Source organism: Sander lucioperca, chromosome 8 (genome assembly GCF_008315115.2).
Source record: "Sander lucioperca isolate FBNREF2018 chromosome 8, SLUC_FBN_1.2, whole genome shotgun sequence".
NCBI lineage: Eukaryota > Metazoa > Chordata > Actinopteri > Perciformes > Percidae > Sander > Sander lucioperca.
This window is the reverse complement of record NC_050180.1, coordinates 16,431,009-16,447,356: the sequence shown is the minus strand read 5'-3', so window position 1 is coordinate 16,447,356 and position 16,348 is coordinate 16,431,009. Positions and strand designations below refer to the sequence as shown.

Here is a 16,348-nt window from a genome sequence, read left to right as displayed (position 1 = left end):
CACACAAAAAAAAACATGAAACATAACTGGCAGTTAGCGTGGCTGGTCGTCATAGCGACGCCGCAGGAAACTGCCGTGACCTAACGCGACACACACACACAGAACGTTGAAGGTGTGTTGTTTTTGACTCTCTGCATGTGGCCGTTGCCACAGCCAGAAGACACATTTAGTTTCAAAAGAAGCTGGAGGCAGCAAAAAAACGCAGCTGGCTAAACTATTTAAAAATGGCGGGTTTTACAGGACACCCCCGTTTGTGACTAGCAATGATGACGCAGTGATTAGTGACGATTCTCTCCGACTAATCAGTAGTCTGCAGGTTTTCACGTCACCTTTTGGTATCGCCTCAGCTCGCTTGGAACCTCGACGGAGGTGACACTAAAAAAAGTACCTGTTGGCAGGTACCAGGGACTTCTTTTCATAATGGAGAACCAAAAAAGGCGAGTAGAGTCGAGGCAAACAGGTACCATGTAATGGAAAAATGCCATAAAAGGTGGAGTTAAAACACTGCAGAGCACTGGTTGGTCAGAAAGAATTGTTACTTTCATAACACGGGACATCCTGCACAAACCGGCTGTTTTAAATAGCCAAGCCAGAGCCCGTCTACAGAGAGCCTGTTCACTCCGTATTTAGCCCCATTGTACCAAATTTGGTTGCAGTTCCACCAGAGTTCCACTGGGGGTGATCGCAGTTCAGTGCAAAATGAATGGGACTCTATGGAGCTAGACGGCTAAATTTGTCTCTTTCGCATGATTGCAGTTTTTGCAAGTTCAACATGGATTATAGGTCGAAAGTTGAATGAAGGAGTACTTATGTCCTTTCGATTTCTTACAGGTTGAGTCACTGTTGCCCATAACACGCTAGCATTCTGCTAATAAATGCTGATTGGTCAGTGAAGGACTGATTACGACCAGAGATCCCACTTGATGGCATCCGAAGCGGAACCAGAATGTCAGAGTGAATATTTCGGCGTGGTCTTTAAAACATTAGCAAACCTCTCTCTAGCACGTGTATTGACAGGGAGAGCCTAACCTGTCAGCTGTGTTGTCGATGCCTCGACCTGGATGGTGACCTAATGGAACCAGAGTGGAACTGCAACCAGTTCAGAAGCCAGAAGTATCACGAGAGTGGAACTTCTCCCCTTATTAGAAATTCTCTGGCCAAGCTATCCGTCAATAGTGACTACATTTTTTTTCTTTCACTCGACTTAAAAAAACATGGCAGCACAAAAAAAACCATGCCATGGTCTATTGAAGAAGTACAGACGATCCTCTGTTTGGCTGCAGATGAAAGCATCCAGCAAGAGAACACACTGTATTTGTGTTACGTTGAAGATAATGTCACGGCAGTTTTCAGGCGGCGTCTCTATGACAATAAGCTAAGAATCCCGCCTAAATTGAGGGGGTACTATCTGTACTGAAAAACTAAATCGAGAAGAGTACTTGGTACCAAACGCGACTCAAGTTGCGCCGGTGGATATTCGGCATAACTTTAGTTTCTGAGTGATGGTGTACAATTTATTTATAAAATACGTCACCTTCATCTTGCAAAATTAGTTATTTAGGTATTAAAGTGCTTGCCTGCATTCAAGATGCCTTAAATTTACAGTTTCACCTTTTTTCATTATGCCAATATAGTGGGAAGAAACACGTTATTAACAACGTGTAAAAGTAAGAATTAGAATGAGAATCGTAGATGATAAGGTTACTGATTCATATGTTAACTAATTTTTCTTACACTCAAAGAAACAAGGACTGTGGATTTTGTCTCCTATTTGTTACACTGTTGTCACATCAGGAGTGGGATCCTTTAATGGAGAGTACGGTGAGAAGGGATCGAAAACACCTTCAATGTACACATGGCATATTAGAAGTGTTTTAAGACAGACTTGAAAACATCAGAGCCAATCCCTTTAAATGCATGCAAATGCACCACAGGCAAACAGCGAGAGGAACAGAAAGAGAGCGCCAGCGCCAGTGAGTAAGGTAGAAGAGGCATGGTTAGGAGGGGTGGGGGTGTCTGGTACGAAAGTGCAGATTTGTTGCGTTGAGGGAGGAATGCCCCCCCCCCTCCCCCCCTTCACCTCCTTCTCTCCCTTACCCCTCCTCTCCCGCGCCAATCTCACACCTGATGTGTGGGGGCTGCTGGGAGCTGCATGCCAAGATGAATAACAACCGGCTGTTAGTCACGATAGAGCATGAACACACACGCCGCCGCCTCTCTCGCTCTCTCTCTCTCTCTCACCTTCTCTCTCTGTCTTTCTCTCTCTGACACACACAAACAGCATTTTCTCTGTGATTTACGAACACATTGAGATTCCATTTCACTCCTCTCTCTCTCTCTCTCGCTCTCTCTCTCTCTCTCTCTCTCCTGACTCACCACAGTGCTACATTGACATTTGGGTTGAAGGTCATACCACACATTCCAGTCTTCCACATTGTGCTCATGACCCGTTATCAGTGTGGTTGGTGACACTGAGTAGGTGACAATATGTGTGTGCGTGCGTGCATGCGTGTGTTTGTAGATTGAGACAAACGTGTGGAAAACTGTATTGATTGTGGTCTTTATTGAAATGCAACCAATGAGGTTTGCGGTTCAAATGTAAAAACGTCATCAACATCAATTTTGTCTTCATTACATTTCCCTAAAAGCTCGATTTGCTAAAGATATATATATAAAAAAAATGAAAGTCTTGTTGATTTGTAATTTCACTCTTTTACACACTTTTTATACACTTTTGGCATCAGACCCAACAAATATTTCCTGAGTAGGTGCTTCATGAACACCTGTGACAGATGGAACCAGTCGATTTGGAAAGTTAAGTAGTCTAATTACAAATTCTGAAGCAAGGTACTCGGAAGAAGGCTAAAAACATGAACAAATAAATAAAAAAGTTAACTTAAACTTATAAGAAGTATTAGGGTTGCTTAACCTTTTTCTTCTTACATAGTGATTACATAATACAGATGCATTAGAAATATTTTTAGGGCTACAACTAACAGTTCTTTTTATTATCAATAAACTCTTTATTCTCGATTAATCGCTTATTCTATAAACTGTCAGAAAATAGTGAATCAGATCATATAAATCGGATCGTATAAAACTAGAAAATTAGCAATATTCACACGGGTGGCATTTTTACTTGACAAATTACTACTTATCAAGTTTGTTGTCAATTCATTTTCTGTCAATCGTGGCTGTAGACTCTTATGGTGCCTTCCCACCGAGGCGTTTTCAGCAGCGCGATGACATACAAAATCAATGCAAAGATGCAAAAAGAGGGAAGGCGTGAATGACGCGACGCAAATATTCTTGGTGTGAATTTGCTATTAGTGTTGTTGTCAAACAAATATCTCCATAGTGTAAATGGAAGTGTTACGGAAATGTTACCAGGTCTGACCTAGTCAGATTGGCAAAGCAACTTTTACATAAAAATGACTTGGTAAAATGACGTATTCAGACATGATCAATAAGTTATTTTCCAAACACATTTACATACTGATTTGCATGTCTGAATGGGGCTATAGATGTGTATGTGCAGCTGCTGTACCTGCATGCCAGTAGGGTTCAGTAGGCTCCACCAATCCCTATCCAGACCAAAAACAAAGGCATTGGCCAAGCCGTGGAGTGGTGCTGACAGGACGTGCAACAGAGTGAGCGAGAAGGATGGATCCTGTGGGTAGAAGGCATTATGGAGCCTGTTGGAGAAGAGGGGGGGGAAAAATGAGAGAGAAACAGAAGTACTGAGTTCATCCATAAAAAAGTTGTAAATATAGAGACAACCTGCATTAGAGCTTCAGGGGTGAGGGTGGAGTGACTGAAGGAGAAGTCAGAAGGAGTAGAGAGGCAGCAACAGGAAAAAAGGGGAAAGACAGAGAATGAGATGGTTGATAGACAGAAAGAGGGAGAAAGAGAGGGAGAGGACAAGTGAGTGACAGACTGAGGGACAGGGTGAGAACAAGAGGTAATGAGAGCGAGCAGCAGAGGCAGAAAAAGAAAGGGGGAGAGAGAGGAAAAGGGGAGGGCGAAAGAGCGAGTGAGCTTTATATCAGCGTTTAAGAGCCCATTAGGCAGCGTGAGACGGCTGGGCTGACACATTCTTGGCTGCCGCCTCGACAGCACGCAGCACTTTACAAGGACAGGGAGAAGTGTAGTGCTCAACTCCCTTCCTCTGCATCTCTCCCCTTTCTCTCTTCTCAGTTTCCTGCTTCTCCTGACCACAATTTCACCATCCAATCTTCTCCTTCTTTTTCATTCCATGCACGTTTCCTACACATTGCCTCCCCCCTTACGATATCTCTCCCATTTCTTTGCATTCGGTTTCATCTGTCTGGGTTACTCACTTTCATCTTGACTCATGAGGGTGATCCTCGATTCTTTTCAATTCCCCTCCCTGTGCCTATCTCTCTGGGAGCCTGGGGCATGACTAGAAGGAGAACCTGATATTGTGTGGTGTGGCTGCAAACTAATGGGTGCCTCCGAGAACAATGCCGCTCAGCCATTAACCCTGGATTAACCCTGTATTAGCGCTGCTCGTCGGGTTAGCCTGCCGCTAATGTCTTTTATTGATCTATTAGCGAGAGAATCAAACCACACACAGCTCACAGCGTTTTCCCTGTGTGCGGTGGTCCTGGGTTGGGTGTGCAGAGTGAACTAAGTAGCGGTGTTGGTTGACCTCGGGGTCGGAAAATTCATCCCCAAGCTACTTGTGCCCCGTAGGGAAGGAAGATACAAAACCAACCATTTGAGGAAAAGAAAAAAACACTGTGGTATTGTGGTTACAAGGAGTTACATAAGACACCACAGTCACTCATCTCTTCATGACTGACAGTCAGAGGATGAGAATCTCCAGTTACTAAAATTATAATGATTTTGTTGAAATCATTGGTAACAGCACAACTGTTGTTTTGAACTTTTCTCCCCATATTCATTTCACAACAGTGTTGCCAATAGTGTGACATCATTGTGCACCATGCTTATCTCTTACACTCTCTTTCCACAGCGCTGCAGAGGAAGGTCTGGCGAGTCCACACAGCATTCCGTGATGGGAGAAAAACATGCTCTGGTTTATTGGCATTTCTTTAAACCAATCACAATCGCCATGGGCGGCGCTAAGTGCCGGACAGAGCCACGGTGCCGCTGCAAAATAGCCTCGGGAAGGAACTTGTTTTGGTGGAACGTGTATGTTCAACGGTTGCTTCAGTCGTGCAACAGAAAACTCAGATTCAACAGCTAGTCTAGCTAGCTGTCTCGATTTACCATGCAGAGATCTGAGGAGCCGTTAACCATAGTCCTCACAAATACATCGGAGTTTGAAATTCCAACACAAAGAAAGTGGAAGGTATCGGACACCCGGCTGAAAAGAGTCCCAATCCCGGAAGTGGAACGTCGTGGATATAGACTAGTGTCTAGTGTCAGAGTAACTTAAGCTAATAGCATTAGCTTATCATCGCTCTGTCTGCAGCTCTCCACTCTTGGAACAGCATTTTTTTTTAGGAAATTGTGCTTTGGTATAGGATTTCTTCTCTTCTTTGGCTGGCAGTAACGTTAGTCATACAGGTCAAAATGGTGCTTATCTATTCTGTTTAGGACTGACCCATCTCCCAGAACAAATAATCTTGGGCTGAATGGAACCTGGGTCTCTGCAATCTGACATAGGTTATCATGTATCCCGGACCAAAATTCCTGGACCTTATCACAGGACCATAGGACATGAAGTAATTGGCCGTTCACTCTCTTACATTTCCAACAAGTCGGTGTGTCTTTCAGACCAATTCTAAACAATCTGGAGGGAGTCCAATAGAAGTGATGCATAATCTTGCACTGAATGAGGTGCACCCTCAGATCGCGCGACATAGTTGAATTGACCAAACATTCCGACATGACTTTGGATGACTTCAGTTTTGGTAAATGTTTGTTTTTTTTGCCCAAGTTTTCTGTGAATGTCAAAAATGTTGCACCTTGAAATTACAGGTTAGAGGCACTTTTACGTTGTCAAACTAAGCAAGCACATCATTATGATCATTTCTTTTCCCCTTTAAAACCCAGTGAGAACTGCAGGTGAACAGCACAGAAGATGATTATGGAGATTCGTCCACAAATCTGGTTATAATCCTCTCTGATCCTCTTTTGCAGCACAAGGTTGCAAGGTTTATTTGCTACTAATCTGTCTCCATTTACCTTCCAACTACCCTTTACAAAGTTGTGACAGGGAAGAAACCACAAGTTGGGTTGGTGAAGGTTGCGGATCAACCTGTAATGAGAACTGCTGTTGGTCTTTTTGGGTAATGGTGTCAACTAAATGCCTAAATGCAGCCTAAAATAAAGCAAAGAGTGCAGCTAGTGGAGCGTAGAGTGGCGTGTCCTGGCACTTGTCGGAGTAAGGACCATTTCAGAGCGACGCTGCCTATTTTCTGGGTTAGCCTACTGCTGTATCTCTGAGGACCAGACCAGCTGCTGCTCACATTCATTTCACTTCCCATTAAAGGTGAAATAAATCAGGAGTCCCCACACAACCTCCTTAGAGACACAGGAAACACACACACACACACACACACACACACACACACACACACACATACATGCACACGAGAAAGTCGGACACAAATGGCCATGCATAAACACACAACACTGCCTGTGCATGTGCGTAGAGGTGTGTACATACAGTATAACTTAGGTCATATGCATTGAGGATGTCAGGTGGAGAGGAAATGCAATCGATGTGTGTTTGTGTGAGCGTCTGCCTGTGTGTGTTTCTGTGTGTTTCTCTGACAGCGCAGCGGTGAGAGTGAGTGGGTCTGCGTGAAGGGGGGCTATTCCTGGCGTCTCATTTTTTTTTCTTCCTGCAGCCGCAAAGAAATGCGATCGGCGTCCGGGAAACGAGAGCTGGCAGCAAGCAATCATCTGCCTGCCACACACACACCACACACACACACACACACACACACACACACACACACACACACACACACACACACACACACAGAGAGCACCTCGCAGTGCCGAGCAACACGCGCCATGGCAACGGAACAGCCGCAATTAGAGGCAAGAGCCTTTCCTCTCCATCGAGGGAGAGACGGAGAGCGAAATGAAAGGACGAAAGAAAGAGCAGGCAAGAGAGAGAGAGACAGGAAGAGGGGAGGGGGCGAGACGAGTGTCAGAGAAACAGCACCACACAGGAAGGAGAGAGGGAGAGTGGAAGAGGAAAGGAGAACACGATAAAGAGGTGAGAATGTGCAAGAGTGAGGCTGCGAAGGGGAACGAAGGCCGAGAGCAATGGAGGAGGAAGAGGAGGGAAAAGGGCTGAAGGCGTGAGGCTAAATGGAAAAGACCAAAAAGCAGAGGAGGCAGAGAGCGAGGAAGAGGTGGTGGAGAGACATTCAAAAAGACAGATTGCAAGACATAAGCGAGACAAACAAAAGAGATTACGTGCGAGAGAAACCAAGATAAGACGAGAGGGGGAAAAAAGGCGAGGAGGTTAGATAGAGAGAGAAGGGAGAGATGAAGAGACGGATGGAGGCGCGTGGAGGATGAGGGGGATGAGGGGGGCTGTTTCTCCTGTGTGAGCTGGGCTAATGAAAGATGAATGAGGGAGGCAGTGGTGGGAAGGAGAGTGTGGCTGCGGGCGATGCCTGGCTGAGCTGCTGTGTGTGTGTTTGTCGGGGTTTGTGTGTGCGGCGCAGTCGAGCGAGTCTCACAGTTGGCTGACTGGTGTTGGACAACAGGGATGATATTGTGTATACTGTATGACTCAGGAGCAAATGGTCAACAACAATAAACACACTTACACGCTAATACACACAGAAGTAGACATATCTAGCTTTCAGTGGAAGCCTGCTGCCACCTGTAAGCATGAAGTCAATCATTAGTACTCGCACAGCGTCTCCGAGCCCTGCTCACTTATTCAGACCTTCCATCTATCATACTGTCAGTCACTCTTTGAACCTGTCTCTCTCTCTCTCTCTCTCACCCTCCAGATTCTGTGCAAAAGCCTTCAACCGCTGCCTCTCCCTATCTCTTCCAATATCCCACCCTGCCAGTCTATACCACTTTCCAACCATCAATTTCCCTCCTCCTTCCATCAGAGTTCACCTTTTTGTCTGCCTCTTAATTGTTGTGCCGAACATCCTCAGAGCTGTGAGAGAAGCGTACTGTGACCTGCTTGGACAGAAACTCCCTTCCAAGAGTGGAGGGCAGCCAGACAGAGAAGTCATCCTGATCCTGACCGCACTTCTTCCTCTGCCTGACTTCTTTTTTGTTTATTTTTCCTCCAGACGAATCACATGCTTTGCAGTGCCATAACAAGGCCCTAGTGCTCTGACTAAAAGGGATAATTCATTTCTGAGAATAAATCACTGCTACTATGGTGCACTGTATTGGGAGGATTTATATAGTAGTAGTAGTATAGTAGAATTTAAAAAAGTATGACCACCTGTGGTGATACTCACTGTACAGCTTACCAGCTTTTAGGGTTATTACGACAATTTTAATGCACCTAAAATTAAATTTAGGTCCAATTAGAGATATCAATTTTAACACCAAAATAAAAAAAGATAAATATTTTCCACAAAGAGACACTAGGAAACAATAACTAGAAATTGCCAGAGTTCATTAAAGTCTAATTATGCTTTATGATACTTTAGGGCACGATAACCCTTTATCGAATTTAAACCAAATAGAACCCACTTATTGAATCCAAATCCTTCAAAGCATGATCAGATGTGTGCAGTTTTAACTCGCAACAACTTTAAGGAACAAAGTTATAAATAGCTAAACATTTTTTAAAAGAACTTAAACCCAATGATTGACGTTCAATCCGGAGAAAACCTGACCTGTGGATACACTGACTGGGTTACAAGGTTCTGTTGGTTGTTTACTTGTCTATTGGGCATGTGTGGCAGCCTTTAGGACAGCAGAGACAGAGGACAGGCCTTTCATTGTCCAGTGACAACATGTGATCAGCCACTCAAATGTGCATAAAGCTGTAATACTTGTGAACTATCTGCAGGAATATGGTGTACTCTATGGATATGGACATGTGAATGATTTACTTTGATCATCAGGTCAACATGGGGATTACTGTCACACTTATGGGTATGACTCCCCATTATTCACACCCACCCACAGATGCACATGCACACACGCACACGCACACACTACTTGTCAACACTCTGAAACACACGCACACATACAAATAGGCAGGCATGTTGTGCAGAAACAAAAACACATACAAACATGTAAGTGCATGTACACACACAAACATACAGTAACAGGCAAAGAGGCACACACAGACCTTGGGGACTGAAGCGGCTAACATTCACCAACAGAATAAAACCCAAACAAAGAGACATCCTGTTTCCTGGAACACAACACCACTCAACCCTCTGTGCTGGGAGCAGCCAGTAAACACACACACACATATATATACACACACACATGCACAAAATCAGTTCATTGTCCAATGCCGGACATGTGTTTCCTTGCGCCCCGATTCATGTACCGCTGTGTGTCTGTGTGTCCAGCGATGCCACTGGCTGTGACTTAGAGTGTTGTTGCACGTGAGTTCATGCTTGTGAGAGGCTGTGGCCAGAAGTGTGTGTGTCTTGTGTGTGTGTGTGTGTGTAAGAGAGAAAGAGAGAGAGAGGGAGGGAGAGCAGATGATAGAGTAGGCTTTAGCGATTCCCTGGAGTGTGAGGCAGCGTTTACGGCACTCTCAGAGCAGCCAGAGTGATGAATATTTAAAGACGTGCCTGAAAGAGCAGAGGGAGGGGGAGCAGGGTGCGTGTGTGTGTGTGTGTGTGTGTGTGTGTGTGTGTGTGTGTGTGTGTGCATGCGTGTATGCATGTATGTGTTTGTGTTTGCATGCGCCTGTGAATGTGTGCACATGCATGCATGAGGCAGGTTATCTAGTTTCTCCTTTAGCTTTTGCATGTGCTTGTGTATACTATATGCATGTTTATGAATGTATGTGCCTGTATGTAGTTTGTATGTCTATATAAGACTATATGTATCTATATAGCTTATAGGTAGGTATATAGGGACTTGTATATTTTATTTGCCTGTACATGTGTGTTAATGTTTGCACGTTTATGGGGATGTACATGTGCCTGTATTCTATGTGTGTTTAAATATGAGCATTTTTTTTGTCTGCATAGTGATTTACATGCATGCAAATGTATATTTTTGTATATATATATATATATATATATATATATATATATATATATATATATATATATATATATATACACACACATGTGTGTGTCCACTACAATATTAAATCCAGAGCCTCTGTGTGTGTGCGTGTGTGTGTGTGTGTGTGCGTGTGTCCAGCCTTGGCGTGGATGCCTGCCCTGTGTGTGTGTTTGCACTTCACACAGCCCTGTAGGCCAGCTCTCTGTCTCGCTAAATGGGGATGAATAGCAGCGCGTTGCTGCTGCTCAACAGGAGACAAATGGCTACGGGGCTCTCCATCTCCAGTAACACACCGATCACTGCCTGAGACGCAAAAGTACACACACACATGGGCACATACAGTAGGCATGGTCAAATATCCACCCAAATATTATCTAGGCCACACAGCCTGGTGTGGCTAAGCTATCACACAGGCAATCAGGGTGTTAAAAGGGCATGACATCTGACACCACAGACATCTTTGATTTACAGGGATTTTTGTTATCTGCGTGTGAATAACAGTCAAGAAAACATCAGAGTAATGAGGACACAATTAGAGCAGTCATTCTATGTGCTCTCTTAATGTGCTAAATTCTAGTGTATAAAATTATACTCAAATTTAGCTAATCCTGACCCCCTGGAGCCCAATAATGGAAACCTGGAAAATCACTCCTGCAAAGATCAGAGATCATCATGATAGTTTTGCCTCCGAATATATATATATAAAACATCACATACCTGCAAGCTATATCAAGCTCAAAACTTATTTTAGTAAACACAGTAAATTGAATGTGAGGAGATAGATAAATAAAAAAGGCTTGGAGACAAATAAAGATGAGAGTTGGAACATTGCATTCTGCATTTCAGCATCTGAGGAGCTCTATGGTTCAAGTAAACAAAATACACCACAAAAGATATTAGGGTATACAGTACAAACCACACATCAGCCTACACACACTAAGGCACAAACACACATCCCTTAGTGCTGAATGCAAGGCGTAGAGGCGAGGAACGGAAGGAAGGGAGTGCAGAAAGGAAAAAGAAAGCAGGAGTGTGAGAGAGGGAGAGAGAGAGAGAGAGAGAGAGAAAGAGCGCATCCTGGGATGCAGAATGCCGAATACAGTGAGATAAGAGTTAATGTATCCCCCCTACCCCCTCTTCATCCCTCCCGTTTGGCTCTCTCTTTCTCCCTCCCTCCATCTCTCCCTCCCTCCTCCTCCTCCTCCGCCCCGTTTGCTTTGAGGGATGAATAATAACTGCTGCTCTGAGATTTCCTCCCTCGTTTTTCAAAGCGCAGAACGGAGATGGGGAAGGTCTGCCTGGCCCGGGTTGTGTGTGCAGGCGAGTGCAGACACACACAAAAGCACAGACACGCACTGAAGCACACACAGACGCACGCACACACCGTCTTGTTCTCGCTGCTTGCCTGGAGCAGGGAAATCAGATCTCCTCGAGAGAAAGGCGGGGGGACTTAGGCGCTGTAGGGAGCCCATACAAAAATCCCCTGCAAGCACGTATAGGCCTATACACACCACAAAACCCACACGCAGCATCGAGGGAAACCAAAAATAACTAGGAGGATGCAAGCTGCCTCCTGGAGCGACAGGGTAAACTCAAGGTTAAAGACACATCACCGGTTCAAGCCCCGCTGCTAGGGCCAATCCATCCATACTAAAGCACCCCTCTGCAGGGCACGTAACCCTGATTGCTCGAAGGCAACTAGCTCTTTTGTCACGTGCCTTGCTTTGGAGGTTAGGGCTTCTAGAGAAGAGGAGAAAAAAGACCGCCTGGTGTCAAAAGGGGAAAAGACGGGAAGTGTTTAAATAGAGCGAAAAGTTATCGTAAAAGACAAGGAGCAGGCTGTCCAAGAGGAGCACTTGCACATCAAGCTGTGATGCGCCACAGAAATCGGCAGCTAGGTTCCGAGGAGAGGGCTTATTTATGCAAACAGGCATACAAGCGCGCACAGTAGGAATCTAGACAAGCCTTGTAAACAAACACACACCCACACCATAAAGCACACAGGGGAGGCGATGTGAGAAGCAGACTGTGAAAACTCTAGTCGTGCCCGGGCAGTGCTTCCACACGCACATACACACATACAACGAGCTGAGAGAGAGAGACTGAAGTGGCGGAGAGGGAGGGAAAAGAAGGACAAAGAGAGAGGAGGAGAAGGAGGAGGGATAAGTGCGAAGGTGTGAGTGTCTGGTGCTACTTTTGTGTTGCCAAATGAGGGCAAGTGAATTGGGGAGAGAGAGAGAGAGAGAGAGAGACTTGCGGTAAAATTATGTATAATGACTCGTTCATGCATGTGTGTGAGAGCGCGGGCGAGGAAAAAGTAGGAACGCTTTCCCATTTCAATTCGCAACAGCTGGTGTCGAATTAACACATTTACCAGTGTGCATTTGGAACAGATTAAAATTGTGTGTGGCGTGTGACTGTCTGTCTGTGTGTGTGTGTGTGTGTGTGTGTGTGTGTGTGTGTGTGTGTATGAGTGCGTGCGTGTTTGTGTGTGTGGTAGCAGATGAGGGCCAAAAACAAGAGTGTGTTTGTGTGTGGGAGTGTCTGTGTATTAACGCAATGGATCAGGGCAGAGAGAAAAGGCAGAGAGAGAGCGAGAGAGCAGCAGGGTTGGATGTAGAGTGAGCGAGCAAAGGGGGGAGAAAAAGAGAGAGAGACAGCGAGAGAAAGAGCTCTACCCGAAGGCTTTAGCTGCTGCCCTGGGCCGTCTCTCTAAGCCCTGTTTAGGAGGCTTTGGAGCTCAGATAGAAATAATCCCCCACTCAGACACACACACACACACACACACGCTAGGCATGTACACACAAAATAAAAACGCACACATATACACAAACACACGGGAATGCGCACAAAAAGACACACTGAAGTCGAGGCGGACAAACAAGTGCGCACACACGCGGCAACAAGCAGCGACAGCACATTCGCCATGACACGAAACAAACCAGCCGCCTACACACACACACGTGCGTGGAGAAACACACACACACACACCGAGGCTGTCTGCCGTGCGCTGCTTCCGCACGACAGAGCACAGCGACATCAGCACGGCACCGTGACAAACACTTTACACACTCCAGCACTCAGCAGAGGGGAGGGAAGAAAGGAGGGAGAGATGGAGAAAGAGGGGAGGAGGCGGAGGAGGATATGAGCCAGGGGGAGGGAGGTGAGTGAGTAGGGGAAGGGGGGGAAGAGGGAGGGGAGGCTAACAAATTAATAGGAGCCGAAGATATACACAGCCAGCGCCGCTGAACGGGGGAGGAGGAGGAGGTGGTGGTGGAGGACGACGACGAGAGACCAATTCATTCCCGTTTTCTCCTCGTTCGCTCTCTGGAAAAAGGCGGAGCGGAGCTGAGCGAACGAGAGCGTGTTTGCTCAAAAGAAGGGGGGAGAGAGAGGGCTTTGTGTGGCATAGGGGAGGAAAAGTGGAGGAAAAGGAGGTGGTGGTGGGGAGGTGACATCAAAACACAGAAGTAGAAAGACAGAGTGTGGAAATGAAAGGGGGCTATAACAAAGATGTTTTGAGCATAAAAAGAGGAAGAGAAAGTGACATTAAGGGAGGGAAGGGGGAAGTGAGGAGAGGGAGGAAAGGAGAGGAGGGTGATTTGGGGTTTGCACAGGATGCAGTTTGTCATCTTCATCAGCCGACAGTTAGGGCACGGGAGGGAGGAGGAGGGGACTAGAATGGATAGAGAGGTGAAGGGAGGAGGAGAGGGTGAGGTGAGGGGGGTGGGGGGGGGGGGGGGGCAGTGTTTAAGCGGAGCCTTTGAAACGTTGACCCTGTAATTGACCTGTGTCTCCGCCTACATTGCCGTGGCGACAAGCAGAGCCGCTGCAGCTAATCACTTAGTAACCCTGACCTGTCAATCACACCGGGTTCGAGTGGAGGGGGGGGGAGGGAGGGAGCGGTAGCAAATAAAAGAAAGAGGGAGAGAGAGAGCGAGGGAGGAAGGAAGGGAGTGAAGGAGTAATAACAGCACCGGGGTTATCATTTACTGGACCACCCGCCTCGTTCCACCAACCCTCAGCCGACGAAGCCCTGGTTTTAAAAAAGCCAATAAAAAGCTCTATGCCTCTAACACACACGCACACACACACACACACACACACACAATCTCCTTTAGTGTTCGGGATGCTACAGAGAGAGCGAAGCTTTCTGAGAGTTCAGATAAGAGAGAGCAAGGGAGGAGGACAGGAAAGGCAAAGTGGGGAGGAGGGTGAGGGAGGGAGGGGGTGACGGGTTGAGAAGAGATAAGATAGCAGAGTGAAGCCAACATGCAAATAAAACAACGGAGCGCAGAGTTTATGTGCTATACAGGTGTGTGTGTGTGTGTGTTACCTGTTGATGAGGGGAAAGATGGACACCAGCAGGTAAACAGAAGGATACCACTTCAACGGCTTGATCTCCTCAGCCAAGGAAACCTGGAGGAGAGAAAACTGGCTACTGACCCATGTAGAGAGACTGAATGCTCACATTAACAGTCTTGTGTGTGTGTGTGTGTGTGTGTGTGTGTGCGCGCGCGCGCGCGTGTCTTAACTGGAAGAAAGATCAGTGCACTGAGGCAAACAACAAAGGCCAATTAAACCCTAATAAAATATTAACCTGCTGATAATACGCAATATTCATACACAGTTACGAGAAGAAAAGGGGATTCCAATTAAACTGGAAGCCAATACTTATGCCGTAATGTTAACAGGATGAATTCAATATCTCGTGGACAAGCAGAAAAGCAGGAAGGCAAGAAGACAGAGAGATGCGGCAGCAGCTAGAAGTCGAGGAGGGGGAGAGCCAGGCGGTGGAGAGCTTTTACAAGCTGTTATCTAATTCCCCGGAGAAAAGGACTCCTGCGCCCGGAAGAGGCTGAGAAGCGCGGCCCCTGGATCGATTTTCTGCGCTGTGCTGTTTTTCCCCCCCCTCCTCCTCCTCCTCCTCCTCCTCCTTCTTCTCCTCCCCCCTTAGGCTAGGACACAGTAGCAGCGCAAAACCTCTCTTTCTCTCTAAAACACACACATAGTTGGAGCCAGCAGGCAGGCCCACAAGCTCTGGTCTCTACCCCCACATGCTGGAAATTAATTACTCACCAGAAAGACCCCGAGGCGTGCAAGCTCTAACGCAGGCATTTTAAACAATTCAAATGAAAATCACGAGAACCCCCCGGTGGTATTTCATCTTATGTATGTGTGTGTGTGTGTGTGTGTGTGTGTGCGCGTGTGTGCGTGCAAGTTGAATATATTGAATATAGGAGCCAAGTTTCCACCGTGTAACGTATGCTGGCTGTATGTGATCAACTGAACAGTCTATTACAGCATAAACTCAAAGGCAACCATTAAGCTTAGCCTTATTAATGTCTATCATGATGGGAAGCTCTGACATCACTGGCCATGTCAAGCTCTGCCTATTGTCATCTGTGTGTGTGTGTGTGTGTGTGTGTGTGTGTGTGTGTGTGTGTCTGTGTGCGTGCGTGCGCGTGTGTGCGTGCTGGGATGAATGTGTCATTGTTAGAGGAAAAGGGCAAGCCGGGAGCCTGAAGGATGCTAAGTGGAAAAGGAGATTTGCGGGTGTATGAGCCAGTAATCTCAGATAAAAATTTAGGTGAGGTGTAGAGGCAGGCATTTGAGGAATTTCAATGCGCAAGAGACAGGATGTGGAATAGGAGGAGTGGAAGAAGGAGGAGGAGCGCGGCTAAGGAGCCTGGTGTTTTTAATCACAGTCCTCCCGTGTCAGAGGCCCCTTCGCTGCTCGGGAAGCAGAGGGGAATGAAACCGTAATTATGTGCGGCGGACGCAGTGGTCCCAACGTTAATGACGCACGCTAGATTACAGATGGTTATCAGGAGCAACCCGTCCCCTTCACCACCCACTGCACTCACCCTCACTTGCAGAGAAAAACCTACTCATAAAATAATAGCATCAGGTTCCCCAAACAGACTTGTACATGCAATTCAAGGACTTTTCAAAAAGGTCTTTTTGCGGTGAACATTAAGCACTAAAACGTATTTAAAATGTAATACAATTTCCAAAGAAATGTTTTCCCATGAGACACTATAATCATCCGCTGCAGTATTAACACAAATATCCATCATAGGGACCATGATGAGCTCATGTGAGGTATCAATTCTTTTAAGGAAAAAGGTTCAGAGCGTATTAGTAAATTCTTATG

The 16,348-nt window shown here is 46.1% G+C and overlaps 1 protein-coding gene across 4 annotated transcripts in view; it reads right to left on the bottom strand.

The window, feature by feature from the left end:
* The window catches only part of si:dkey-100n23.5 (cyclic AMP receptor-like protein A), a 45,217-nt gene that overhangs the window by 4,166 nt on the left and 24,703 nt on the right, over positions 1–16,348 (bottom strand). For all 4 annotated transcript variants that reach the window (XM_031292069.2, XM_031292140.2, XM_031291939.2 and 1 more), the window contains 2 exons: positions 14,528–14,610; positions 3,548–3,695 (listed from right to left, as the gene is read on the bottom strand). In XM_031292069.2, coding sequence (XP_031147929.1) covers positions 3,548–3,695; positions 14,528–14,610 — 231 coding nt within the window. The remainder of the gene's footprint in view (positions 1–3,547; positions 3,696–14,527; positions 14,611–16,348) is intronic.